General features: G+C 31.7%; 3 protein-coding genes across 9 annotated transcripts; 1 reads left to right on the top strand and 2 right to left on the bottom strand.

The window, feature by feature from the left end:
* Positions 1 to 457: 457 nt before the first annotated feature.
* LOC123012780 (protein AF-10) lies at positions 458 to 10,589 on the top strand. Of its 7 annotated transcripts, none has more exons than XM_044410906.1 (13): positions 458 to 590; positions 910 to 1,130; positions 4,740 to 4,819; positions 4,905 to 5,069; positions 5,392 to 5,589; positions 5,647 to 6,252; positions 6,327 to 7,171; positions 7,536 to 7,713; positions 7,777 to 7,945; positions 8,004 to 8,174; positions 8,270 to 8,495; positions 8,561 to 8,693; positions 9,086 to 10,589. In XM_044410906.1, exons 2-13 carry the CDS (start codon positions 1,022 to 1,024, stop codon positions 9,140 to 9,142), a joined length of 2,937 nt encoding a protein of 978 aa, XP_044266841.1. In that variant the 5' UTR covers positions 458 to 590; positions 910 to 1,021; the 3' UTR covers positions 9,143 to 10,589. The 7 variants fall into 7 exon arrangements, with proteins under 7 accessions (XP_044266841.1, XP_044266843.1, XP_044266844.1 ...); XM_044410908.1 differs by having other exon boundaries at positions 464 to 580; XM_044410909.1 differs by having other exon boundaries at positions 471 to 533.
* Positions 10,590 to 10,593: 4 nt separating this feature from the next.
* On the bottom strand, positions 10,594 to 12,895 carry LOC123012781 (FAD-dependent oxidoreductase domain-containing protein 1). The gene is made up of 6 exons (XM_044410912.1): positions 12,126 to 12,895; positions 11,809 to 12,077; positions 11,533 to 11,758; positions 11,201 to 11,346; positions 10,925 to 11,150; positions 10,594 to 10,872 (listed from the first exon to the last, which is right to left on the bottom strand). Exons 1-6 carry the CDS (start codon positions 12,435 to 12,437, stop codon positions 10,615 to 10,617), a joined length of 1,437 nt encoding a protein of 478 aa, XP_044266847.1. The 5' UTR covers positions 12,438 to 12,895; the 3' UTR covers positions 10,594 to 10,614.
* Positions 12,896 to 17,483: 4,588 nt separating this feature from the next.
* Positions 17,484 to 21,286, bottom strand: LOC123013258 (pancreas transcription factor 1 subunit alpha). The gene is made up of 3 exons (XM_044411685.1): positions 21,017 to 21,286; positions 18,016 to 18,326; positions 17,484 to 17,720 (listed from the first exon to the last, which is right to left on the bottom strand). Exons 1-3 carry the CDS (start codon positions 21,229 to 21,231, stop codon positions 17,569 to 17,571), a joined length of 678 nt encoding a protein of 225 aa, XP_044267620.1. The 5' UTR covers positions 21,232 to 21,286; the 3' UTR covers positions 17,484 to 17,568.
* Between the last annotated feature and the right edge of the window lie 5,969 nt (positions 21,287 to 27,255).

Here is a 27,255-nt window from a genome sequence, read left to right as displayed (position 1 = left end):
TCGTTGCTGTTTCCGGACGAGGTGAAACCGAGTCTGGAATAGCAGATGAGTCCGCAAAAACGTTTTAGGTAAGTACGTGTTACAAACATTTTTTTGTTAAAGCTCCCAAAACACGAATTCACACCTCTTATTAATTAAAGAATTTTCGCCACCATAGTAACCAATTTTATTTTTTAGTCCGGAAAAACTGTTTTTGTGGGCTGAGTACCTAAAATAACCATTTTGCCTATTATTTTATTGAGTCCGGAAAAAATTCATTTTAGGGGAAAACAGCTGTTTCCGAGTGCGTATACTAATAATGCTTGCTTTAATACTCTTCCTAAGATATGAAATTTGTTTATGGCGCTTTGTGAATAACTTTAACCACTTTAGATTCTAATTAAAAGAGTTAATTGATTTATTAATTTGAACTTGGCGGAATTTTGGTGGTGTCTGCGCATGTATCAGTACGCGTTCAGTCAAACCAAAATATAACAAAAAACAAAATGGTTGCTCTATAAAAGAATGTGTTTAAAATGCATTTTAATGCAAAAGTACGTGCATTGTGGTTCAATAACTCGTTTAATTAAATTCACATTAGGTAAACACCGGTAGGTTTTTGCAAATCAAACAGTTCCGATCTAATATCGAGCATTTTTCTTTGAGAAATTGACATGACGCTATGAACACGCTAGTGTAAATAAATAAAGTGTGATTCGAGCAATTCAAACCAGGAGGTTTCTATTTATATGAGAAGGTTATATAGGTTAACAGTGCAAGCAAAGCAAATACAATTTATTCATGTTTCATTTACGTTAAATCTTATTACATAACGTAGAGTAATTATGTTTTTGTTGGCATCACGTAAACAAAGCGAGCGCCTTTTCCAAAAACGGAAGTCTTACTAATGTTGTTGCTCTGGTGTTTTAGGCTACAAGGATGAACAACAAAACGGTCTAGAAATGAATGTGAACGTATTGCATTGGAGATGTGGGGTGGGATTGTCAAATCGCTAATTTAGCAAACTCCGCTTCTTTGCATTATGAGGGAAATGGTAGGAGGTTGTTGCGTTTGTTCTGACGATAGAGGATGGTCTGAAAATCCACTTGTGTACTGCGATGGACAATCTTGCACTGTTGCTGTTCATCAAGGTAATGAGTGACAATATTGACGTTGCGGAAGAATGACTGGGCCAGGTTTGGAGGTTTTAATGTAAAGCGCCAAATTAGAATCATGGCATTACTTTTTTCCAAATTGTACGTGAAAAAGCAATAGATCTGGAACCTTTATATATATATGGAAATTTCGATCTCAGGTGGCAGGGCAACTGAATCGGTAGCGCCCTCTGTTTGGAAACTACAACTTTTTTGGATAGTTCTCACTTCAAGACTAATCTTTTTTATTATTACTTTTATTTTTTAGGTCGCACTTATTTATAAAATTTTCACTGATTTTCGGGTGTTTTATGGAACATGAGTTTTTCTTCTAAATTATTTGTTTATGTACAGTTGGGGACAAATTACTTTGGTCGTCAAAATCACTTGAGTCACAAAGTTGTAAAGCAAGCATTATGATAGTTAACCTTATTTTTTACTACTGTCAATCATTGCCCCTGACTGACTATCAGACTTATACTCGTTTTCATATTACTGTGATTCGAAGTAGCCGTTGAAAGGGATCATTTTATGGTGGCAACCATGCGAAAATTCAAACAATTCTAACCTCAATCATCCCTAAAAAAATTTTCAAATAAATGTATACCTCAGGTAGCAAAAAATAATTAACATTAACAGCGTAATTAATATAGGGTGGCAAACTTAAAGATATTTGTCATTACTGATGTGATTAAATTTGTTCCGAATGACATTAATGACATTTTTTGTGAATTAGCCTTTAAATTAAAGATGTATTTAGAGTTCTACAACCTACTTGATGCACATTAATATTAAAAAGAGTATAAACACTGTGTCAATTTTAAAACTTGCAATCGGCAATTTCTTTCAACTGAAAAAGTTATTAATAATTACTCAAAACCGTTTTGGTTCCTAGGGGAAATTAAAATGACATAACTGACACAATACAATTTACGCAACTTTTAATCGATTTGGCTCGATTTTAAACCAGAAATGGCTCTAAATCAATGTATTTCAACAATGAAATAACTGTTTTCAGTCAAAATAAAGCATTTGAGCTATTTCCAATTCCATTTTCCTTTATTTTTGCAGAAAACTGTTATTTAAGCGTCTATTTTGTTGAAATACACAGATTTGGTTTAAAATTGAGGCAAATCGATGAGAAGTAGCGTAAATTGTATTATAGTGGCTGAAAACGGCTATTTACTTGACTTACTTATTTGACAAAATACATTATTTTGCAAGGTTTTCTTAAACAAAAACAACGAAATGTGTGTTTATTCGTCGTTTCCGGCCAAAATAAGACTATTTGATTAATTTCCAATCGTTTTGGCTGAATTTTAGGCCAGAAAACTCGGCAATTTTGCTCGATTTGAACACAGAAGAGTGTTTATTCGTCGTTTCTGTCCAAAATAAGACGATTTGATTAATTTTCAACAGATTTTCTTGAATTTTAAGCCAGAAAACATCACACATCAATGTATTTTAACACAATACGTGTTTAAATAGCCGTTTTCAGCCACTATAATACAATTTACGCAACTTTTAATCGATTTGGCTCGATTTGAAATATAGTAAAAAAATGAAATTTAACGTCTTCGTTTTTGAATAATTGGAAAAATAACTTTACCAAATAGGCTGTTGTATGACATTTTTGAAAAGCGCTTGTTATGGGCTTTCCAACGATGTATCGCAAGTAGGGTCGTGCCATTTAAAATTTTCAACTTAAGGTGGCTGTGGCTTGAAGGGTGGGTGGAGGAGCGTCACTTACCATGCCATTTTAATTCCCCCTAAAAACCACCGAAACGGTTTTGTGTGATTCTCAATAACTTTTAGTTCTAGAGATATTGGCGATTGCAAGTTTTAAAATTGACACCGTGTATATACTCGTTTTCATAATAATGTGCATTGAAGTGGTTGTTGAAAGAGATTATTTTAAACATTAGAGAATAGTTTTTAAGTCTTTTAGTCTACTGTGCCCAATGATATTTGAAAATTAATAAAACAGGACGTTGTTTTATTTTCCAAAAACATAATGCCCCAGTCAGTAGTTAAAATGTTTAGACATCCGTATCAAGTTAGACGTCGCCACATAGCAGTTTTACAAAAAAAATACAGGGATAGATTTCAGTGTTTATTTGTTTCTTGACGCGGTTGGTTTAATTTTGTTGACTTAAAATTCACAAAAAATTTAGAAAATGTAATATTCATAAGCCACGTGTTTGGCAATAGAATCTGAACTGCTTCGTTTGCATTATTTGTCTTTTATTTCAAGACACCGTAACAATTTTTTCAATGTCCCAAATTACTACTTTTTTTTTCGGACACCTTTGCATGTCTTTGCAAAATACATAATTATGTATTTATTCGACAGAAATTTTCCCTTTGAGTTTTTTTAAATTTTCAAACAAGTTTAAGCTTTTTTTCTCAAATAGATCTAGATAGTTATTTTATAAAGAAAAAGTCTAATTTATTAAATAATCGAACATAATCGAATCATTAAAAATCAGCGATGGCAATACATTTACAAAATTTTCGAGATAATATTAAGACTAAATGTTTTAAATTTTCGACCTAGAACTGATTATAGGAATGAAATATCTCAATCTTTATCTCATTCTCAAAAAAAAATGTCATCGAAATTGTTTTGTAGCCAGATTAACAAACAGTGCAACAAAATACTCGTGAAACAATTGATTTTAAAAGCTTATATAACAATCCTATGTAAAAGACTTTTGGTATAGGTTTTTATTTTTTTAATTGTAGGTATGTTAGTTTACACCCTACAATTGCAGAATAAAAACTTACTGTAATTGGTAATAATACATTTTCCTAGCTTATTGGAAATATGTAAGTTGTTTTATTCACGATTATAAAGTAATAATCAAATTACCTTGCATGTGAAAAGTTGGAAAGTATTACATTTCAACTTTATTTATTGATATGAAACGTCAGGTTGAGAGTACTGTTTGGTAAAGTTTATCTTTTTTTATCATATATGTACAAAATTATTTCTTATATCTAATAATTCATTTGGGGTTGTATTAATGTATTAATTAAAATTAATGTATTTCACAAGTGAAAGTATGTATATCCAAAGCATGTAGCATTTTGAATTTTCTAAACAGTTTTAATAAGGGTTTTAGGGGAAAATGTAGATGTTTCCAAAAAATTATTTAAATCGATTTATTATAATAAAGATACAGATTCATAGATTAAATTCTTCTCAAAAATTAGTTAGGAGTATTAAACTATTCGGTACATTATTTATTTGTTTAAAATTGTGTAAAAATTATAAAAATCTAAAAGTTGGTACCGTTTTTACAAAAAAATGGCACGGTTTGTTTATTTTTTTATGATGAAAAACCCGAATGCAAGCCTAGTTAAAGTATTGAACATGGAATACTTTGGTGAGAATTGTACGAAAATCGTGATTACATCTTTAAGCAGGTAGTTTGAGAAAGGGACAAGGTATAAAAATAAATAGCTTTATGACCCCCTCTGAGCCTGTTTGTCAACTTGAAACGTAAATTTATCTTACACAGTAACTGCAACCAGCCACGTGTTTGTCTTATTTTAGCCTTAAATCGTGCTTATTTTCATTAATTTTGATTAAATTATTTACAGCCTGCTATGGTATAGTTACTGTTCCCACTGGTCCGTGGTATTGTCGCAAATGCGAGAGTCAAGAACGGTCTGTTAAAGTGGTACGCATTGTGCTTTTTAAATATTTTTTAAATTTTAAATATTTTATTAATTCTTGTATTTTTCATTAAATTATTAAATTTACAGAAATGCGAATTGTGTCCCAGCAAACATGGCGCTCTCAAGCGCACCGACAATTCAGGTTGGGCTCACGTGGTCTGTGCTCTCTACATTCCAGAAGTACGTTTTGGCAATGTCACAACGATGGAACCGATTCAGCTTCAATTAATTCCTACAGAACGTTTTAATAAGGTCAGTTTATTGAAACGGATCCTTGTAGTATTCTTTTCTGAGCAAAAGTTAGATCTCAGATCTAAGAGTTAATTAGCGTTTAAATAAAGATGTATTTTTTCTATTAATCAATGCAAACTAAATCTAGATATGACATTTTGTTTGTTTTACTTTTTTAAGCCCATTTTATTCACATATAGAAGTTTGATAATTCAAGTGCGAAATTTAAGTTGGCTATTTAAATGTAACAATTCTTAATTTATAGAGACAAAACTAATTTCACTGATCATATTTTATAATGTTTATTGTCGATTATGCAAAATGGAAAAGTCTTGTTTTGCAGACGTGTTACATATGTGAAGAAAAGGGAAAAGCTTCCAGTGCATCGGTTGGTGCATGTATGCAATGTAATAAGGCCGGCTGCAAGCAACAGTTTCATGTGACTTGTGCACAGAGTTTGGGCTTGCTTTGCGAGGAAGCTGGAAACTATTTGGACAACGTCAAATATTGTGGCTATTGTCAGCATCATTATAGTAAATTGGTAAGTTAACAATAATTTTGAATGTTGGGACGATTTCAAATATATCAAATAAAACAGAAGAAAGGTGGTAACGTGAAAACGATCCCTCCTTATAAGCCCGTATCGACGGAAAATCACCTCTCCGATTCAAATTCCGAGAAGGAAGCGGAAAACAACGTTTCGACGAAATCGTCGACTTCTTCATCTCAACTGTCATCATCCAAACGCAAGACGAGTTCGAGCAGCAAAGCCTCCTCGTCTAAGACGAGTTCGAGTACGAAAAACTCGTCGAGTTCTTCATCGTCTTCACATCAGAAAACCGTCCATAATTCAAGTAGTAAAAGTTCAGATAAACTGAAAGTTTCGAGTTCTAGTGTTAGAAGCAGTGCCAAAAGTGTCGAAGACAACAGTGTTAGTGTTGATAGTGGTAACGCGGACAGTAAAACAGACTCTAGAGACAACAAAGTTGATTTAGATCAAAGTAAAACGGACGTTAAGGATTCTAAGAGTTCGAAGAAACGTAAGAATAATTCGAGGACGCCTACGCCGGTGGCATTGGTGCCCAGTGAAACTGTAAGTGTCGTCAATTCAACAACCAGCGTCGTGGCGGAGAATTTGACCGCAACGGCTTCTGCGGGAGAGAAGAAAGGGGTGGTCGGAGAGCCTGTGGAGAAGCCAAAAAAGGTGCGTATAAACGGGAGTTTTTAAAAGGTTCTAATAAAATAAAAAACTTGTTTTGAATTGTGTTCATTTTTCAGATCAAGGTGGAGACAACGCAGTCAATTTTAACAAACCAACCAATCGTTGCCTTAACTTCAATATCAACGATAAAAACCATATCCAACTCTTCTATAACATCGTCACTAACTGACAACGTCGAAACGGCACCTTCACCATCACTACCTCCACAATCCATAATTCAATCAGGTCCACCTCATAGTGTAAATTCTTTGGTGGTTTCCGTGCCTCTAACTAGTACTAGTTTAAGTCCCCATCCTCAAATTATCAATAACCAAGCAAGTGTGGTAACACCCACATCTGTCATACATCCAGAAAGAGGTGTCAGTAGTCCAGGAGACAGAGACACGTCAAATACCACATCAGTAAACATGACTGGCGGTAGTAGTAATCAAGGAGGTTCGATAATAACCTCAGAAATGAGTGGAGGTGGCTTAAAAATAACTTACGAGAAGCAGGATGCAGTCACAATGGAGGTGGACATGGAATTGGAAGTTTCTCCGTCGAATCAAGACTTGGCTTCGAAAAGATCTCATTCGGTGGAAAAATCCGAGAAAGGTGGTCGAGGAAAGAAACGAAATTCAGGAGGAGCAAATGGGATTATTAATCAGTTGAATAATACTTCGATTTCTTCATCGTCAGTGAAACGTTCCAGTAGATCTCAGAATTCAACCCCGCCACAGCCGGGGGCTTTCGCCAGTATAAGTCAGTCACAGATTAAGGATTCGCCACCGAGTAGTCCCAGCTCGGAAAGTCAGGGTGCTGCGTCGGTGCAGAATGGTCGAGGGAAATCAAAATCTAGGAAGAGTGCTCCTTCATCTCTTGCAAGGTCGCAGTCACCAAAAGATATGAAAGATATAAAATTGTAAGAGAGAATATTCAAATGCGATATCAGAAATAAGTGACAATAAGAGAAAAACAGCAAAGTTCTACTATAATAAAAATGAATTGAATTCTTACGATTTTAAAGAATGTACCAAGTTGTTTTTTAGCCCATTACAACTATAAAATTAATAAATAAATGAAGAAGTTAAAAATTTGAATCAGACACCTCATTGTTTGTTTGATTTTGCGTCTAAGATTTTTAAATTATTTTCTTAAAAAGATAAACTTTAAAATAATACATTTAATTATAGCTCTATATTAACTAGCTCCTTTTTCTTTTAATTATTTCTGGTACATTCTGTATACTTTTTAGTAATATAAAGTTTTTTGATTTTTGTCTTTAGTTTCCAGAATGGAGTGACAGCCCCGCATATGCTGGGCAATCAGCTGAATCCCAATTCCAACATGGCACAAAAAATGTCCGATCATCTAAATTCCGAATTGGAAGCGCATAGTATTTTCAGCGCAAGTGATAATTCAACCATGATGGGTCCTCAGCTTCATCATCGAGTGATCGCTTCGGTAAATAAATTGTTCACATACACGGTTTTGAATGTTAGTACTCAACGGTTTGTGTATTCTTAGGCAAGGGCAAGCAGTGTAGGTGGTTCGAGTACTGCTTCTGCCGGGAGCGGTTTTTCATCAATGTTAGGAGGTGGAGGTGGTAACATACCTCAAACACTAGACCAGTTGCTTGAAAGGCAATGGGAACAAGGATCTCAATTTTTAATGGAGCAAGCTCAACATTTTGACAGTGAGTGTTGGTACTATCCCTTCTGTGTTGTTGTGTGATAACGATTAAAAAATTACAGTTGCGTCTTTATTGTCTTGTCTCCATCAACTACGTGCTGAAAATTTAAGACTGGAAGAACACGTCAGTTCGTTACTTCAGAGAAGAGATCATTTATTGGCTGTTAATGCTAGGTTGGCGATTCCGTTGACAGGTCAACCTGCGACACCTCAATCTTCCCACGCTCATACAGGTAAGTTCTAAAGGCTTAAAATTATTATTTTTTTATTTTTCCCTTAGACAAAAACAGTATAATGTCATTAATATTGAAATAAATTAAAATTCCAGTCAACAACATACACCCTGCTGTGGGGGCTAGTCACGGCGATGTGCCTAGAACAGGGCGACATAGCGGAAACGGTGCCAACTACCCCGCCCATCCTCAGGGTTCGCAACATCCGAGTGTAGCCCCGGTCGAAAACGGTTTAGCCTCAGATCCCTCTCAACCGTATTCCACTTCGCATTCGCATCGAAGTCCAGCAACGAGTCAATCTCAACCCAGTCCATCGGTTAGGTGAGTTGGTTTTATTTTAACTTGATAAAAATTCATGGCGAACATTTTACAATGAATTATTATAGACATTCGCCGGCTGGTTCAGGGTATCCCAATAGTAGTCTGCTTCGACAAAATGCAGACACTAGTGGACGCTCTGCACCAAGACCTCAACCATATCCATTGTATCAGGGGCAGGGGCCTTCGTCGCAACAACAGGTATTTTGACTGTTAGAAGTTGTTGCACTCTTTGTTTCATATCATTTTCTTTTGAGTCAGGAAATCGTGTCGTGTTGCATCACTGCATTTTTATATTGAGCTTAGTTTGTGTAAATACAGAATTTTTTTCGTATCATAACAAACCTGTATCCACATAACACACTTTTTGATAATCAATAAATTGGAGCACCTTTTATAGTATTAGTTTGTTATTTTGTACGTTGTAAAGTGTTCCTTCACATTGTTAAAGTGTTATTTGATGCTTCATTAACTGGCAATGATCATACGCAAGCTACTAACATCGAAATACTGTTACGTTATTGCTTTTTTATGCTTGTTTTATTATTTATAACGAGTTTACTGTTTTTATTTAGTTAAGATTTGTTTCGCAGATGGTAATTAGAAGAGACTCAGATATATATCATCAGTCATCATCGAAACCTAGCTGAGAGTATGTGGATCCATCGTTTAGCATAACGAGACTTCTAGACTTGCATTGACAAATCACTAAATACACAATTTGTTGATTATCCTTGAATCATTGTACAATGAAAATATGGACTTTCATAAATTGGTTTTTCTTAAAAGCAGAAAAACGTAATCACGCATTCGTTTTTCTGACTTTATGAAAATAAAAACAGTCATTCTCATTATTCATCATGAACGTTGGAATGGTCGAATTGTAAGAATTGAAGATTTTAATTTTATTTATTGTTAGAGATGCATATACAATGATCTCTGTTTCTAACCGTACTTAATATTTAAATATGTCCAGGCATATCCTGTTGACTAGATATAATACACGTATTCCATGTAATTTTAAAAATTTTACCAACTACTTGAAATATGTTATAACTAAAGAAGTAAGAATTAAAATAAAGAGTTATTTACAATTAATTTTTATGATTTAGTTAATGTCTATACAGCTTTTACAAATCCAATGAAATCTTTGTTTATAACCTATAGGCCCAGTTTTTTTGGTAATTTTTCAAGATTATAATAGTTTCCTTGTGTAAAAATCTGTCAACGGCTCAGTAACTTGGAAATTGAAAATCGATAATACAGCTTTTTTAGTTTTGTGGTTAATTGTTAATAAAATTAAAATTGTACATTTTCAACTGAAGCTTTAAAAGTATCATTAACATAATTGTGTTCTATTTGAGTGAGTAAGGCGTATTTCCGCAATTTTATTTTTAATTAGGGTAATGTTTTAGCTTTATTTGGTTTCATTTATTGTAGAGTTAATTATTACTGTCTCACTGCCACTGCAATATGCTCAATTATGTTTCTATTGCCTCTAGTCAGATTTTAAAAACAGTAATAAAAAACCGACGTTTGTTGACGATAAGGTTGTTAATGTATAATTAAGATGCATGCGAAGTTTTTCATGGTTAAAAATGCGTGAAGCTTAAAATTTTGCTAAATGTACAATGTTAGAGTGACAATGTATAGTTTTAGTTTAATACTCAGGGATTTTACTAGAAGAATAATAACATATTGTATCACAAAGCTGGTTCATAAACGAAGTCTTTAATAGTTTTAAGTTACGCATTTTTATGCCAGTAACAATGCCATATTAGCTAATTATTCAGTGTAAATATTAATAACATAATTTTGTGATTTTATTTTGTATATTTGTTAGTTTAGTAATGAACACGCAATTCATTTAATTTTCTTGTACAAACCATTGTCGAAAATAGTAATAGTTTTGTAATATGAAAAACTGAAATTACAAATATCCCTATTTTTTTGCAAATATTTTTGGGATTTTTTGTACTTTTATAAAGTAAGATTTGTAGAAAGTAAGCATAGACTATGTATGTGAATGTTGTTTGTATATTTTGTAATATTTGATTTTGTTTTTGTTATGTAAGATATAGAATTTGTAGGATAAAATGTGTTTCATTTTCAAATGTTCTTTTTATTGAATTTGTCTATATTCGTACATTGGCTTATCTACAATAAATCTGTCAAAGCCAAACCTAGTCAAATCGATGGTTTTGAAGTCACCATCTATAATAAGCTCGGCTACAGCTCTACCAATCGCTGGTGCTTGTTGAATGCCGTAAGCACTAAAACCTGTTGCAATATACAAATTGTGGTAGTAGGGATGAGGTCCTATTATTCCACTATCGTCAAAATAATTATTTTCATAATTTCCACACCATGAATTTGTTAGCTGCAATGACAACGATTAATGAAATTAAATTTTGAAAATGCAGTACACTAACTTTAATATCGCAAAATTTGTGTACTCGGTTTTGTAATACGGGCAAAATTTGGTGATCAAAAAAATTTTGTGGGGACTCTTCACACTTTTCTGGCAGTGATAAGCCACATAGGAAAGAACCGCCGAGACCCTGTCGACGGAAATACAGTCCTGAGGGATCGACCGTCATAGGAGTATTAATTCCGGGAGGTGATTCTGGACAGTCAAATTTATAAACATATCTTTTTCTGTAGAAAAAGGCTTTAGAGATAGCATACTACGATAATTTCAATTCAACCTCTTTTCAATTGGAAGCGGTATTGATAACATGCCTGGTCCCTTTCCAATCTTGGCAAGTTGCGATAATTCCAGGGTTTCAGTGCCGGCAGCTATAATACAGTAGGCGAACTCGATGGTTTTGTGTTGGCCATCTGGTAGTTTTATCTGAAAGCAAAGCACTGCAAGATTAACACTGCCTCATTCTCACTTTTGTATTAAAAAAAACTCGAAAGTGAGCATTTTAAACAAGGCTTTTTAACGTTCCAAAAGTGCGATAGCCTGAAATTAGATCTAAGTTGAAAAAAAGTACTTATAACAAGAAATTAGTCTTTATTATTGCGTTGAAATTACCACTGCTTCTCGGACAGCTTCGTATGAAGTATCTTCCATACCCTCCCCAATATATTCTTGCTTATCTTTAAAAAGGAAATCAACAACTTCTCCTTCTATGTACTGAGTTCCCAAATCAGTAGCACCGTATCGCATTACTGAGAGCAAAGCCCAAGGGTCAAACCAGCCTTGTTTTTCTAGCCCTAAACAACCTAATTCCACATCTTCAACGTTCATCCAAGGAAACCTAGAATTATCTATTGCAAAATTCTCTCAATCTTAATTTCTGCTTGTTACTTATTTTTAAGTTGTTCTTTACTTAGTAACTCGTTAATAACACCAAATTCTCTCTCTATCAAACTATTATCAACAAGTTGTTGAGCACCTACTTCATCTGCCAAAACCAAATGCCCCTGTGGGTGAAACTGAACATGAGCCCCTTTCCCAAATCTTTTTTTAATTGTTCTAAGAAAGTCAGCTCCGAAGAGTGACATTTGTATATTTTCAGGCAAAGAAAACTGTTGATGTAATGCTCCTGGTGACAATACGGTGGTGCATTTTGAATACTACAAATTCTCGATTAATAGAATAAATAGCGTCAAGACCCACACTACCGTCATGTCTTTTTCAATAACCACAACTCTTATGCCCTCTCTACTAGTTTTTTCTTTTAACCAGTAAGCAATAGAAGAGCCAATTGCTCCTCCACCAATGATCAGAACATCAGCATGTCTAGGGAAAAGGCCCATGAGGGCACGTTGTTTCTCGCGTTCATTCTTGGAAGCGCCTTCAATTCGATAAAAATCTTCTTTCAAAATTCTAAGTGTTCTCAAAAGAGGGTGTTCAAATTCCTTTTTGCAATTCTTTGATGTATGTAAATACCGGTTCACGTTGATTAAAAACTTCGATACACGTCGACTGAACATTATTGGACTTTAGAATAACTAAATTTTAAAAAACACTACTTATCTTCATTATAAAATTTGCGAATAAGCATGAATTAACTAAGTAATTAGACGAGCATTTTGCAAGTGTTTTTGAGGTTAATTATGTCACTTATAGAGGTTATGTTATGTTTCATGTCTGAGGTCTACAGACCTTTAAAAAAGTACAGATTTGTCACAAAGAAGTAGAAAAAATAGAGCAAAAAAACTTAAATGAGAAAGCAATTTTACATTGTTTTATTATTTACAGTTTAATTCGTTGTTTTATGATTCTATTTAAATCACAAATATAGTAAAATTCAGGAGGGTAGACCGGTGCATCAATTTCATTTTTTCCTTACCAACTTAAAAGTGCAATAAAAAAATCTATCACAATGTAAATTGAAAGAATTAAAGGGTCTCTAAGGATGGTAGCCTTGAATATTAATTTACATATGTACTTCAACTAAACCACTTAAATGTCATATTTGAGTGAATTTGTCAATTTGACATTGACAGTAACATTATTGTCGTTGAAAGTCTTTTTGGTATCATTTGCAAGGATTTTTCGTTTATTGGTGGATTTCTTGCTTTTGTTCTGCTTCTCATTGGTTTCTTTTAATAATTCCTTACGATTAAGTAACTTCTATGAAATCAGGCATAAATACACTTGTGTTAGTGTGAAAAATTGAGATAATGAGGGGTCACCGAATAAAATTAGCCCCCCTTCATCCTTTATTTATTCTACAAAAAATGGGGCCAATCTTTTAAAAAACCATTCAAATGCTGTTTTAGTACTTTACATATTGTGTCTGCTATGGCACAAACCACACTCTCTAAATAAAATTGTGATTATTTGAGATATTTGAGGTAAATATGAGCATTGTTTAAGAAGTCCATTATTTAATGAAGTAATTAACAGTACCTACAAACTGAGTTCGACTCATTATTTTGACTCTCACATAAGTAATTTTCTGGCTTTCCTAAGATCAGAATAAAAGCTTCTTAACGTTTATTGTTTGTTTTCGAAGCATGTAAGATGCAACTTTATTTTGTAGACGTCTTAAATTTCAACTTTTTCTTTTTTCTTACCTGGAAGAATGCATAAGATAGTCTATGGTTTTAAATCCTTAAAAAAACTCAATGTAAGAAATTACTTGTCCATGCTCCTTATATTTATGATGATTCCTATTTATGAAATACAGATTTTGCATCCGTTTTCTTCTTATTTAGAAAATCGGTTTTATACTGATGTACACTAAAAATTCCGAGTTTTAGATACAACATCCAAAAGCATTGGAAAAGATAATGATGTAATGAATACACTGCATGTAGAACGTCATTTCCAATCTATTACATTAAATTTTAAATGCCTTTGCAAAGAATCGTACAAAGCAACACTTTTATCAATAAAGAACTTCTAATTCGTAGATATTGAACCTAACGTCAAAAAATTGACGTTTTGTCATCGCGATGTAAACGTGGTGAGGAGAAACGTCAGATGACGCACCGGTCAACCCCCGTGATTTTTCGTATAATTTTTATATAAAAAAATAGAATTTAAGGGCATGAAAAACAATGATAAGTTACAGTTTATCTGTAAGAAGTTTGTTTATGTTTAGGTTTGCAAAAGGAATATGTACAAGTATCATGCCGGATAAAAAAAATGGAACGTCAAATTTTTCACACTTTCTGAAAATTCACTGTAAAACAGGCTTTAACGTCAAATTTGACTTATTTAAATAATCAAAACGTTAAAATGCCAGGAACATCATTATTGATAACTAACTTCAATGATAAGTTCAACTAAGGACCGTCGTTTCACATTTAATTATGATTGTTGCATTTTTTGTACGCAATGGTACTTTAATATTTAACAAGGGATGTTTTTTTTTTTAATATCCATGAAAGTTTGATTGTAAACGAATCATCGTATTGAAAATTATTAATCTGACATTTGACACTTCGCCGGGCGTATTAAAAATTGTGGTCCGTTCACAATACACATATAATCGTCACCGCCAACTATGAGGCCAAATTTAAATAAACACTCGGTACTATTTTTTAACCATGTATGTACTACTATGTACTACATGGTTAGTATGTTAGGTTTGTCTGTTGCAATTGGATGTATACAACAATGTAATTATATTTACTCATTCACAGATTTGTGCAATTCTAAATCAAACGGATGTCACATGACTATTATTGTTGGAATTGATTTTAAATTATGTAAACCTTATTTAACAATTTGTTAGTGTGTCGTCCCTATTTATTGGTCAACATTTAGGTAGGCATTGCATTTTTTTATTATCTAAGAATTGGAAAATGATTCCAATCTTTGTGAAATTGATTTAACACTTGAAAAAGCAGAAAAAGTTCATTGTTAACAACTTATCGCGATTCTAGTATTTAATTTGGCGTGATCTAACCTCAGTAAAAAAGATAGTAATCCTTTAACAATACACAGATTAACGATACCCATCTGAAAGGGGATCTAAATAAACTCCCCACTATTATATTCTAATTCTTGATTTAGATTTACTTGAATTAATTATCAATTTGGTTATCAGTTATCTTCGATTATTTACTTTTAGGTTTATCTAAGCACAAATTTTAAACTTAAACGTTTGTGTATTTCTACAAATGGACATTTGAATCAGAAACGGTGATTTAGGTCCAGGAAGTACAACAACAAACTTAATTCCGGTCTTCTGACCCACAATGGGAGGTTCAAAATCCCCTTAGCGAGGCGTGAACACGATATTCTACGTCCCTAATGCCACTCAAGTCTTCCCTGCATTTATTTAAAATTAAATAAACAAGTATACGCAGCTGGATATCATACCCATTATTTGCCCCCTTACGAAAATATTATTAAAACAGAAACAGAGACAGCACCTGTATTGCTGATGTGCCATTTGTAACAATATATATTTTTCTTTCTGTTTGGATTCCTATTATTTCTAATGCATGTGCACCATAAATGCAAAAAAATATCTCTCTAAACAAAGTCTACGAACTTTTTGTCACTAATTACTTGCTAGGGAGTTTTATTATTAGGTGCGACATCTAGTAACAATAAAAACCTATATTTTAGAGCTGCACAAATGATTACATTTTTTTAAACACTTTTTGATGACAATTTTCCTAAATAAATAAATTTTGTCTGAATATTAGAAGTAGTAAAATGTTTCAACAACATTGAAATCCGATTGAAATGTCAATTTTTAGGTATTGAATAAAATTTGATGTACCTACAGAGTGCGCCAACTCGCGCCCTAGAGAAAAATGCAATGTAAGGTAAGATACCAAGAACCAAGAACATGGAAAAAATTCTATCTATAAAAATTTAGAAGTTATGCGAGTTTAAATTTTGCACTTTGACTCTATACATTTCAAAGTTTTTTTGCTACAGGCTATTAGAAGAGGATACAAGAAAGCTAAATTGTAACTCTGTTTAACGTTATTTGTGGCTTTTGTTGATAAAATTTTTGTACTTTTACAAAATAATTATAAAAAACATATACAAGGTCATTAGTCAAAATTTTTTGTCAGATAGAATTTTTTAAACATTTTTTTCATGTTCCTGGTATCTTATCCTACTTGAAATTTTACTCTGGAGCGCGAGTTCTGGCACACCTGTATATTACATACCAAATTACAAAAACTCTTGTTTGTTAACATTGCTTGTGCTTCTTTAGATTTCGAACATCTGAATTACACAAAATTTGTAAATTTTCAATTCAAGGCATAAATAACACAATTTGCAGCGTAAGTATTGATATTTTTAATCAGGTACAATTATTATTTAGTCAACTGATACATTAGGAATTTTTTTTAGTATTTTTTATAAACCTTGATATTTAGTCGTTGAAAATAAATTAATAAGGTAAGGTTCAGTTTTCAGAGCAATAGTAGTTTTAAATGTAATTTACAAGAATGTCAGTAAACTATAATACTATACGCTGTATTTTTATCTTAATGGCTATAGGTAATAATGTTTTTCGCCTTTGTACAAAACTGTTTGTGAGGTACAGGTGTTTGTGTGCACACCTGAATCTGTATTATCGAATAAACACACTTCAAAAAATGATTAACACTTTCGCGTAAATAAATGATCAATTGATTGTAATCTTTATTTACAAGAACCGCATATTTTTATACGAATACATGTTGATTTTTTTACAATAAAACGGCGTTTTAAAATTAGGATTTTGTTGAAAAAAATCTATATTTTTAATTACTTAGGAAGTAGGTGGAAGAACTTATCTCGGGACTGGTGCATTTCAATTTTGATTTTTGTTACTCTTTTGATGAAAACAGGTAACAATGTAAGACGCATTTTGATCTCCTTTTTGTTTTTGCATTGGTTGAAAGCAATTTGCAAACCCTACGAAATCAATCGGATATTTGTATCAGAAGCAACCATGGGCGCCCGCAGAAATTATGGTCAGGGGGGGCAAAAAAAGAGTCGAAATTAATAATAACCGATTTATTCGTCTGTTTTCATATCACTCAGTCCGTGATAAAAATGTAAATAGTGTTTCTTATTTCGTTCATGAATTTGTATGAGTTTGTAAAAAATCGAAAAAATCTTTTTTTATATAAAATAGCAACCACTATTGTCCCAGGGGGCAACGGCCCCCACTGCCCCCCCCCCTGTGGGCGCCCATGGAAGCAACCTCGAGGTGTCTCTATAATGTGTCCTAAGTGAAGTAAATAATTTACGTATTTGTAGCAAGTTTTCAGACAGGAGAACGAATTAAAATCACCTGCAAAATTCCCACGCATCAGCTCCTAGCTGTGACGTCACCCGGCGCTAGACGTCGATATTCCTCCAACCGCAGCTATTGGTCACACTTGTTCTTTCCCACGATAAATCAAGATGGCGCATTATTTGGGATGTACGATAAGAATAATGGGTTTTTTCTTTATAACAAAAAACTCTTTTCAGATAAGTAAATAGGTATTTAATTTTTATTTTTATTTACAATAATTTACAAAATCTCTAATGAGTATTACACTAGTGACTAGCTTGGACTAGGAATAGTTATATAAAAAATAGAAGTAACAATAACAACAAACAAAAAATAACACGAAAAAATAATAATTATGTAGTAGATAAGGAAGTTCAATCTGACAGATTAAAAGAAGAACTGCTGCCGTCTTTATTTGTTCTTGGATCTTCCGGTATCCAGACCTTGGCGTGCATAATTCCGTTTGAGTTGGATTCTTTCGTTCTGGACCAGGATAAGGAGTGTGCCGTGTATAATCCTCCAGATCCTGGAAAATAATCAAGCACCAAACCTTAAATTTATTCTCGCACCCTTGAATTTATGGCATTTGTGCACATCATACAGGATACAGCTGCTTTGCGTAACGAATTACGATCGGGTGCTATCATACCTCTTGTCTGTATTATTGAAGGGGCGGTCCGCCCCCTGACCCATGCTCGATCAATCTAACCACGAGTTTCACAGCGTCATTGTGTATTGATAAGACCCATTCGCGTTTAATTACACACTTGTTCTTTTTTACAAATACGACAATTATTTACTCATTTCATGTCATAACTCACCTCTCACGATGACTTTTTTGGGTTCGTCCTTTTGGGTGTTCCGATTATGACCGTTGTAACAATCAGTGTTGGAGTTTCTGTCGGTCCGAACAAGTTCGCTTAAAAAATTGATATATCCTATAGCTAATTTTAAGGTGTCTACTTTGGAAAGGCGTTTTTCGTAGGGGAGGGTGGGTATATGGGCACGTAAACCTTCGAAGGCATCGTTGATTGATTGCATGCGTTTTCTTTCGCGAAGGTTGGCCGCTTGTCTCTGCTGAATTTGTTGTTGGGGACATTTGTTTCGACGTCTGTGGCGGTGCAAGCGACCTCTGAAAGTAGTTCAACCAATGTTTTATAAGAGAAAAGTATACAGAGTGCAAAATATTTTGCAAAACGCTGAGAAAAAATATAGTCATTCAGCGTGGAAGGTCTTTCAAGATAGTAAAAATTTAATCATTTCTATTTCTCAAACTAAGTACTTATTCTAAGAATTGTCACTAGCATTGATCACTACTGAATAATTTAAGGGAACTAATTAAAAGATCAGTATACTTTCATTTTATTGGCAGTTTCCAGTAGTCACTGGAAATAATAAACCATCAGTAAAATAAAACAGCATAATAAAAAATAAACGACATGAGTAATGCATATAAGAATAAATGTCTTCTATATAGTTACAAAAATTCCGGATTTTTTACTTTCAAATTTAAACTTTTTGAGCTGTGTTACATTTTTCTGCAATTGATGCCTACAGCCATCATTAATACTATTTTCGTACTTCACATTTTCAAATTTATTACCGATATACTGCTCATTTATTAATTCTTATTGGTATTGCCAAAAATCAATATTTACTGAATAACATAATATAATATGAACTTTAAAGATTGTATTATTATCCAATAGTTATTACTACCGTAGGTAGTCTATATGTTGTAGCTCTGGAATATTATTAAATTAATAAACTAATAAGGATCGGTTAGTTGCAATCTGATTTTGATTTTTTGAATTATGAATTAAAATTTGAATTTGTTTTCTTGTCCAGTAGTTACTAATAGTATAACAAACATTTAATAATGATTCTATTTGAGAACACAATAATGAAATATTAACATTCATAGGCTGGAAGTTGTTATTACTTACAAAAATATATTTTTTATAATTCAGAAGTGATCTTGAAGAATAATTTTGTAGGCTTGGGTAGTGCCTAAAGTGCTAATTTCAAGTGTACATTATCACATCAATTATAATTAATTTGCACTGTTATATCAATTAAATTCAAATTGGTTTTGGTTTGAAGCAAGAAATATTGCTTACATACCTATAATTCGTAGGGTCAGCTTTAATGTTTATAAAATATTTACTTAGAATTGATCAATTGTTAACATTATTTTTAATAAGTATTTATTTGTATCGAGAATTATTTTGTTTCCATTAAAATGGGAAATTGCTACTGACGTTTAATTTATCGACAAACAATAAAGTAACATTTTTTCGTATCGGTTGATGTCAAAAGACATTCGGTCGATTTCCAGAAAGCTACTTAAAATTTAATTCAGAATTAAATTGTCAAATTCCAAACATCAAACATCACATTAGGTACCTACCTAATTGCAAATTAAAATTTGATTGCAATTAAGTGTGCTGTAAACCGTCGTACTGATTAGTATTAGATATTCTGCAACTTTTTACGCATACATGCATAATAAAAAGGAGTAACTATTTTTGTATTTCAACAAATTACATAAACATTTTAATTTTAATTTTTAAAAATATACTAGTTTACGTAACTAGTCTGGTAAGTAAGTTTTTGCTGGACAAGTAAGTAAATATTGATAACTGTCGAGCTTTTTACCGGACTAGTTCGCTAGTTATTTTTCACCGGGCTGTTATACATAATTATGTTAATTAGACCGCAAGACCAAATTTTGGCCTATTAATTTTGTATTTCAACATCCAAATGTAAATTTGTTGTTATTTTTAACATTTTATCGCATATTATTTTAAACTATAAGTTGATTTAAGCCAAAAAATGAAATAAAAAATTATTAATTATTATGTACCTTATATTATTAGGTACATCCTATTGGATTATCTACTTCGGAATACAAATTAAGTAAGTTTTCGGATCTAAGAATGACTCGATTACAAATTATCTTGATCATTCGATAATAAAAAATATTAAATTAAAAAAAAGGATGATAATAACAATAACATAACACAAGTCTTACATAAATAATAATTCTTATTATATTTAAAACAAAGTAATAATAATCTTTTAAAATAAAAAAGCAAACGGAATAGAAATACCTTAAAATTAGCTCAACCAAATTTAAATTAGATTTTTTATTTTTTTAAAATTACAGTCAAATACCTACAAAAATGTTATAGGTATACGTAGTGTTCAGAAATGTTTTGGATCGGTTTAACTACGCCATTTGACGCAACGCAACCCAAAAAAACTTTTAATCAAACAAGGACGAAATGTTTAAGAATAACAAATAAAATGAGGAAAACCTTATTGTATTTGAAATTAATTTATTGTTCATTGTAAAGGGTTTAAAAGAAAAAAGTTAATTTTTTAATCAGAAAAGTGACAAATTTTAATTACACAAACTATAGCAAGCCATTTAGGCAAGATGCTACATACATTAATTTTGAAAAATTAGACAAAATGTTCTAAATATGTATTTGGAAAAACTTTCTATATTTTTTTCTTATAAATTCAGTATAATTATAAAAATATGTGCTTTGAAGAAGTTTAAAATGTTTAGTGAAACTTTTTTACTAAGTAGATTTAGTTTTTCAGATACTTTTTGTTTTATTGTAATTTCTCAACAAGTTGTTTGCCTTTGAATAATTTAGTTAGCAATTGTCTTATCGAATCGAAAAATGTTAGTTGTCTATAGGTGGTAATATTTTTTTAGGTTATTGTCACCTATTTCTTGTGGTTAAACATATCATAATATTCAAAAAAGGGAAGTGTGGAGTACGTATGTTTGGGAAAAGCATGACTTACTCTTTTGAGCCAGAACTGTTTTCTTGATCACTGTTGTATGAATACGAAGAACCGACGGAATCACTACTATTTTCATCATAAAGAAATAAATCGCTACCATTAGATGATCCTGTTGTACTTCCAGTGCTACTAACAGTTCCATTAATAAAAGGACTAGAATCGAAAAAGAACTGCCGGTTTACAAGATCAACGTCAATATTTTCCATATTAAACATCTTGTCCCACTTTTCAATAATTTTTAACCAAAAATCACACCCAGATTATATTCAACTATTCCCTATCGCAATTTTACCACAAGCACTCTCATAATACATCCACATGTTAAAATATGCATCACATCACATTCAATTAAACGTTTATTTGTATTCTATGACAAGACACGTGTATGGCCACGTGTCATTTGTACAAGAGACACGTGTCTCCGAGGACTGAGTGCCCGGATTTTTGGCAGTGTCGAAGGACACATTGAATATCCGGAGCCGTAAATGAGCTTTGCGGATACGCCGGCGCTTAGGGGTGGTACGAGCAAGCTCCGCCTTCTAACACAACGAAAGCTCTCGCTTGTATTGACCAAATAAGATTTTTTTATCCATTTATAACTTTGCAAGTCACAACAATTCTTATTTTTTGCCAATCGCCTTAGAAACAAAACTAGCCATGTAATAAGTTAAAAAACGGAAATTTTAGAGAGACGTGGATATTTTCCAGATTGAAGTGGACAACTTGTAATGTTTAGCTAGGTATATTTCATACATTTTTTTTTAAATAAATACTTAGTAGGTTGCTTAAAAATATAAGTTTTGCATTGTTGGGAAGTAATAAATGTAAGATATGTATTTAAAACAGCATTCAAAAAATGTATTTAGAACTGGTAAAAAGTTTTTTTGAATATCATTAATATTTGCTATTAAGACAACTAGAGTTTTATAGACAGTTTAAAAATCGAGGTCGTAGTTTAATAGGCTAATATTTTTAAACTATAGAACTATAAAACTTGACTTCAAGATTTTTTGCAGAACTAATCAGAAATTCTACTAAATACAGAAATTATTATAAAGAAATTAAATGCACCATAGAAACAGTATTAGGTATTAGTGTTGCAAAAAATATATTAAAATTTTACTAAAAAAAATGGTAGGTAGGTGTAGTAGGTCCTATTTCTATAGAAATTTTTAAAAAGGGCACAATGCATGATAATCTCCAAATGTGTTACATATTTTGTTCGTTGCATTTGACTTTGAGTGACAATCTTAATAAATTAATACTCACAATTTCAAAAGCAGAATTAATTTCATTTTCATTATATCTTAACAACAATCACAATTTGAAAAATTTTGTAAATGTAAATTGCAATTTTTTAATAGCAAACAACCTTAATGATTTTTTTTTGAATCAGTTCAATTTTGTTAAACAAAAGCAATAAAGAGCAATTTTAGGCTCTTCAAGCATACATACAAGTCATACAACTCATACCTACAAGTCTAACATACAGGGTGTCTCAGCGAATTAAAAAAGTCCATTAGTGACCTTTAAATGGTAAAATTAAAAAAAATATAGACATTGATAGATACTAATCTAGTCCATCGCCTAAAATTATTTTCAACTATACAGCGTGTCTCAAAAATAAGTTGCAATACAAACTTGTGTTTTTTTTAAATGAAACACCATATGTTTCTTAGCGTTTTTGGATGTAGATTTTTAGGACAGTGTTTTTAAGCTAAACTTTTTTAAAACGAAAATATAAATTTATGACACAAAAACTAAGACATCTAGAAATATGTTTTTTTACTACCGCAAAGAAGAAGGTACAAGCTATAAGGTTGGAACACTTTTTAGTGTGTTGCATTTGCAAGAATTTTTTTTATTTATGCTTTATTTATACTTTTTTCTTTGCAAAAGTAAGAAAAAATTGTTCTAGCTGTCTTAGTTTTTGTGTAATAAATTTTTAAAAAGTGCATGTTTTTGTTAAAAAACCGTCTTATTTCTAAAACTAAGCGAAATCAAGTAATAAAAGTTTAGCGTAAAAACATTGTTTTAAAAGGATACATCTAAAAATGCCAAGAAACATACGGTGTTTCATTTTAAAAAACACAAGTTTGTATCGTAACTTATTTTTGGGTTTGGGGCATGGTGTATGGTTGAAAATAATTTTAGGTGATGCACTAGATTAGTATCTATCAATATCCTATACAATTTTTGTTTTAATTTTACCATATAAAGGTCACTACTGGACTTTTTCAACTCACTGGGACACCTTGTATCTGTGTTTTATTTGATTAGACTATTTTTTTAACTGTTAAAAAATTGTTAAGCATTTTAAAATATCGCTATTCCAATTACTAAATATATCTAAGAGTTATCTAAACTACGAGTAATTTGACATTTTTTTTTATTTAGCTCATTTATATTATAAATGAAAATTAGTTAATTTCGAATATGTCAAGAGATTTTATTAAACTGATGCTTAAAAAAAGCCATGTAAAATCTCTAAAATGTTCAATTTTTTCTTGTTTTGTTCAATTTAACTTTATCTTTATATTATATAAATTTGAAGCCTAATGCTGGGTGACTATAAATAATGGTGATTTTTATTGACAAGTTTGATATTTTACTATGACATCAGCCTTGATTATCAATTTGAAAAGTTTTTTATGCAATTGATGTCATTAATTTTCTGCGTTGTTTCATAGAAAATGTGTTTCTACCTATTTTTAAAGCATCTTACAATGGAGTAAATTAAAAAGAAAAAAAATGTGTCATTATTTTAAAAATACAATTTATGAAATAAAAAAAGGCTTAAATTTTATTAGTTTCAAAAAAATTACACATAAAATTATCACAAATAAAATGGGTTAAATTGGTAATATGATAACATGTCAAATCAACTAACTGTATTGCTAAAAAAAAGTAGGAATAACAAGTAAAAAAAAACAATAATAACAAGTAAAATAAATTCGTATGTAACGTCTTAATTTTCCAAAATGACCATTTGTGTTTATTCTCTCGACACTATACTATAGTAAATTAGCATCTATTGAGTCGTTAATAGCCTTTTAATGTAGTTGCACTTTCGCCCCTATGCAGCGAAACTGCACAAGGGTGTTCAGTTGATACATATGTTTCCATCAGATTCTCTCTCACAGTAGACCAAAAATGTAATCAACACTAAACGCAACAGAAACAACTCCTAATTGAACAGACACTCTGTGAACACACATCGAAATTACTCGTCAAATAAAAGAGCGTGAAGAGAGGATTAGGTGACAAATTGCAATGCTTACTGCACTAGAGTGCTTTCTATTTGTTCACATTTTATACCACGACTAAGGGGTTGTTTTTTTTTTCATAACTGAAACTTAAATGTCTGGCGGTACCGGAAACGAACTTCATTAATCACACCTATTCGCTTCCTCATCGTAAACTTATTCTATTAACTATGGGTAATTAAAAACACATATTAGAAATGTGGTGGATTTATTGCAGACAATATTTCTTCAGTGAGTAGCCTCGGGGGTGCTTCCACTGTCATAAATAACGGAAATGCACGATATATTTTTAATGAGTAGATACGAGTGGACCCCACAAATTACACCTTCGACCTAATCTGCACCCCACAAACAGACACCTGAACCAGGACCGCATTCTTATTGATTTCATACCACATGTTTAATGTAATTTTATTCAAAATATGAAAGAAATTTCAGAAAAATTAATAATTTAAAGTGTGAGGTAGATTATTGAGACATAATTATTAAAAATATGGTCAAGATTTTCAATCATTGGTTTAATTATTTTGAGCCGGTCCTGGAATAGGGCTAAAGCACATTTTCCACGCTTGAATAAATTTACCCTGCATGTCAGGACCCTGCAAAACAGTACAAACGCACGTGTTCATATCTCACAACGCAATCACACGTGTTTATTTAGCTTTGGTTTACACTTTTCATTCCATAATATTATTTTCCAATATTGTTTATTGTACTATCGATGAGATAAAAATTGTTAATTGAAATGCCGACAGAGGAAAAGAGCAAATAATGCGTTTACTTAGAATTCATCATATAACATAATAATGATTTTACTATGCATAAAAAATTAATTAAACGAAATGTGAAATTCCGAAGCTTTTATCAATCCCAAGGTATACGTGTAACGCCAACCATAATAAGTTGGCATCGTCAAGGCAATGATAAATTTTTGTAATAAAAAACTTGTGATTTTGATTTTGTTTTATTATTTTTTATTACTGATTCAAATTCACTCCAAGTTTCAGATTCCATTTATTTTATGCAGATGAATCAATGTTTCAATAAATCAATAGAATGATATACACAGCCTGGATTATAAAAAACGTCATCCCAAGTCATATATACAGGGTGTTCGGTCCAAGTCGCCCCGGCTAATAACACCTAAACTTACTTCTTTTTATCAAAAAGTAAATGTTGTTTGAGTAATAATATTCATTCTTGGCTTTCTTAATAAATGTATCAAATTTTTTTAGCATATCCGGTGTTGCCGGAAATGCTACCAAATTTTGTTTTTCAAATGGAACACCTATGTTTTTTTTCCTCCAAACAATAATAATTGACATGAAAGATACGGTAAACCACTATTTATTACATTTTGCGTAACACAATGCAATCAGAAAACATCTTAAATCTTAGAATTTTATAAGGAAATTGGTCGCGTAGCCTGATTTTTAATTTAAAAAAAAAAGGTGTGAATAAAAAATGCTTGGATACAGTTTAATCGTTGGTTTGACAAATCTAATTTGTTTGTTATGATGAGTGAGTTCTCTTGGATTTTCTTCGACTGATAACAGAACATTCAGATTTCTGTTTTCTTGTTCATCACTAAGAACCGCGGTTTTTTTAGTTTTAAGAAGCGAACCTGTTCGTCTCAGTTGTTTTTCAATTCGACTAAGTTTCCAACGATTTGTGTGAACTCTTTCAGCTTCCGCTCTCTTTTTTTGCACTTAAAAAACACTTCAAGCTGATCTACCAATTCGTCGTAATTAATATCATCCATTATTAAAGGTCTCAATAAGATTTATTGACAAATTAGGCTTTGTCAAACTAACAATTAAACGGTATCCAAGCATATTGCTTTTTGCATGAATACCTTGACAAGTAAAATCCGCCTACGTTGCAAAATTTGCAATGAAATTTAAAAATTTAAATTGTTTTCTGAGTGCATTATGTAAAGTAAAATGTAATAAATAGTGGTTTACCGTATTTTTCATCAGAATTATTATTGTTTCGAGCAAAAAAACATAGGTCTTCCATTTTTAAAACTAAATTTGGTAGCATTTCCGGCTACACCGGATGTGCTAAAGAAATTGATGCATTTTCTAAGAAAGCCAGGAATGAATAGTATTATTTGAAAATTTAGTTTAAAAAAAACCGAACAGCCTGTACATTATTTTTAAAAAAGTACTACTTACCTTGAATAAGTCCGCAATAAACGATTCAAGATTCAATGCTACTTGGAACAAAGTTGCACAGTTTATTATCATCTATTTATATTGATCGAGAGTCTATCCCAGAAATTGCTCACAATAAACTGCTCAACTTTGATCAAAGAAGTATTGTCATATATTTAAAAATAATGAAGTTATGGCTTTTACTCTATACTTTTTGCAGTTTTGAATGTAGCTTTTATTGTTGATGTTTTTAAAATAAACTTTTATTAGTCGATATTGCTTAGTTTTAATAGTTTGATTTTTTTGAGAAAAACACATTTTTTAATAATCCAAAAACTAAAATAATTAAGATTTTTTATTTTGTACTCAATGTTAAAGAGTGCTTTTATCAACTAATTTCAGTAGATAAAATAGTCTTTTATTCTCTAGTGAAATAAAGTAATTTTTATCTACTGTTTATATTCAAAAAATTCTGCTAGGTGAGTACAAAATAAAACGAAATATTATACACGACGATAAAGATTGTTATCTACTTGAAAAAAAATCCACCCGTGACTTCGTCACTCGTAAACTTAACCTTTTCACTCGTAGATAAACATTTTTTTTATCGTCTTGTATAATGAATAACTAAAAATTGTATTTTTTTAAAGAAAAAAAATCAAATTTTAGAGCTCTGAAAATACCTGCAAAATACAGTCTATGCTAGGCAACCAGTAATACCGACAAATGTGTTTGTTGTTTTGCCTACAATAATTACAAAAAAAGTTTAGCGTAACAGGAATTATCAGAATAATTGAGAATTTTTTTTAAATAATTG

The sequence above is a fragment of the Tribolium madens genome, unplaced genomic scaffold, assembly GCF_015345945.1.
Source record: "Tribolium madens isolate multiple individuals breed KSU strain unplaced genomic scaffold, Tmad_KSU_1.1 Scaffold_96;HRSCAF=242;Tcas5.2_LG5, whole genome shotgun sequence".
NCBI classification, from domain to species: domain Eukaryota; kingdom Metazoa; phylum Arthropoda; class Insecta; order Coleoptera; family Tenebrionidae; genus Tribolium; species Tribolium madens.
This window is presented reverse-complemented; position numbering and strand designations above follow the sequence as displayed.

What these genes read in the sequence shown, in the direction of transcription:
- LOC123012780 (XM_044410906.1), top strand. Translation starts at nt 1,022, where the DNA reads ATGAGGGAAATGGTAGGAGGTTGTTGCGTTTGTTCTGACGATAGAGGA. An exon ending in CACTGTTGCTGTTCATCAAG is followed by an intron (nt 1,131 to 4,739) that starts GTAATGAGTGAC and finishes AATTATTTACAG; the next exon opens with CCTGCTATGGTATAGTTACT. An exon ending in AAGAACGGTCTGTTAAAGTG is followed by an intron (nt 4,820 to 4,904) that starts GTACGCATTGTG and finishes TTAAATTTACAG; the next exon opens with AAATGCGAATTGTGTCCCAG.
- LOC123012781 (XM_044410912.1), bottom strand. Translation starts at nt 12,437, where the DNA reads ATGTTCAGTCGACGTGTATCGAAGTTTTTAATCAACGTGAACCGGTAT. An exon ending in AAGCTGTCCGAGAAGCAGTG is followed by an intron (nt 11,347 to 11,532) that starts GTAATTTCAACG and finishes CTTTGCTTTCAG; the next exon opens with ATAAAACTACCAGATGGCCA. An exon ending in CCGCTTCCAATTGAAAAGAG is followed by an intron (nt 11,151 to 11,200) that starts GTTGAATTGAAA and finishes CTTTTTCTACAG; the next exon opens with AAAAAGATATGTTTATAAAT.
- LOC123013258 (XM_044411685.1), bottom strand. Translation starts at nt 21,231, where the DNA reads ATGTTTAATATGGAAAATATTGACGTTGATCTTGTAAACCGGCAGTTC. An exon ending in AACAGTTCTGGCTCAAAAGA is followed by an intron (nt 18,327 to 21,016) that starts GTAAGTCATGCT and finishes AACTACTTTCAG; the next exon opens with AGGTCGCTTGCACCGCCACA. An exon ending in CAAAAAAGTCATCGTGAGAG is followed by an intron (nt 17,721 to 18,015) that starts GTGAGTTATGAC and finishes ATTATTTTCCAG; the next exon opens with GATCTGGAGGATTATACACG.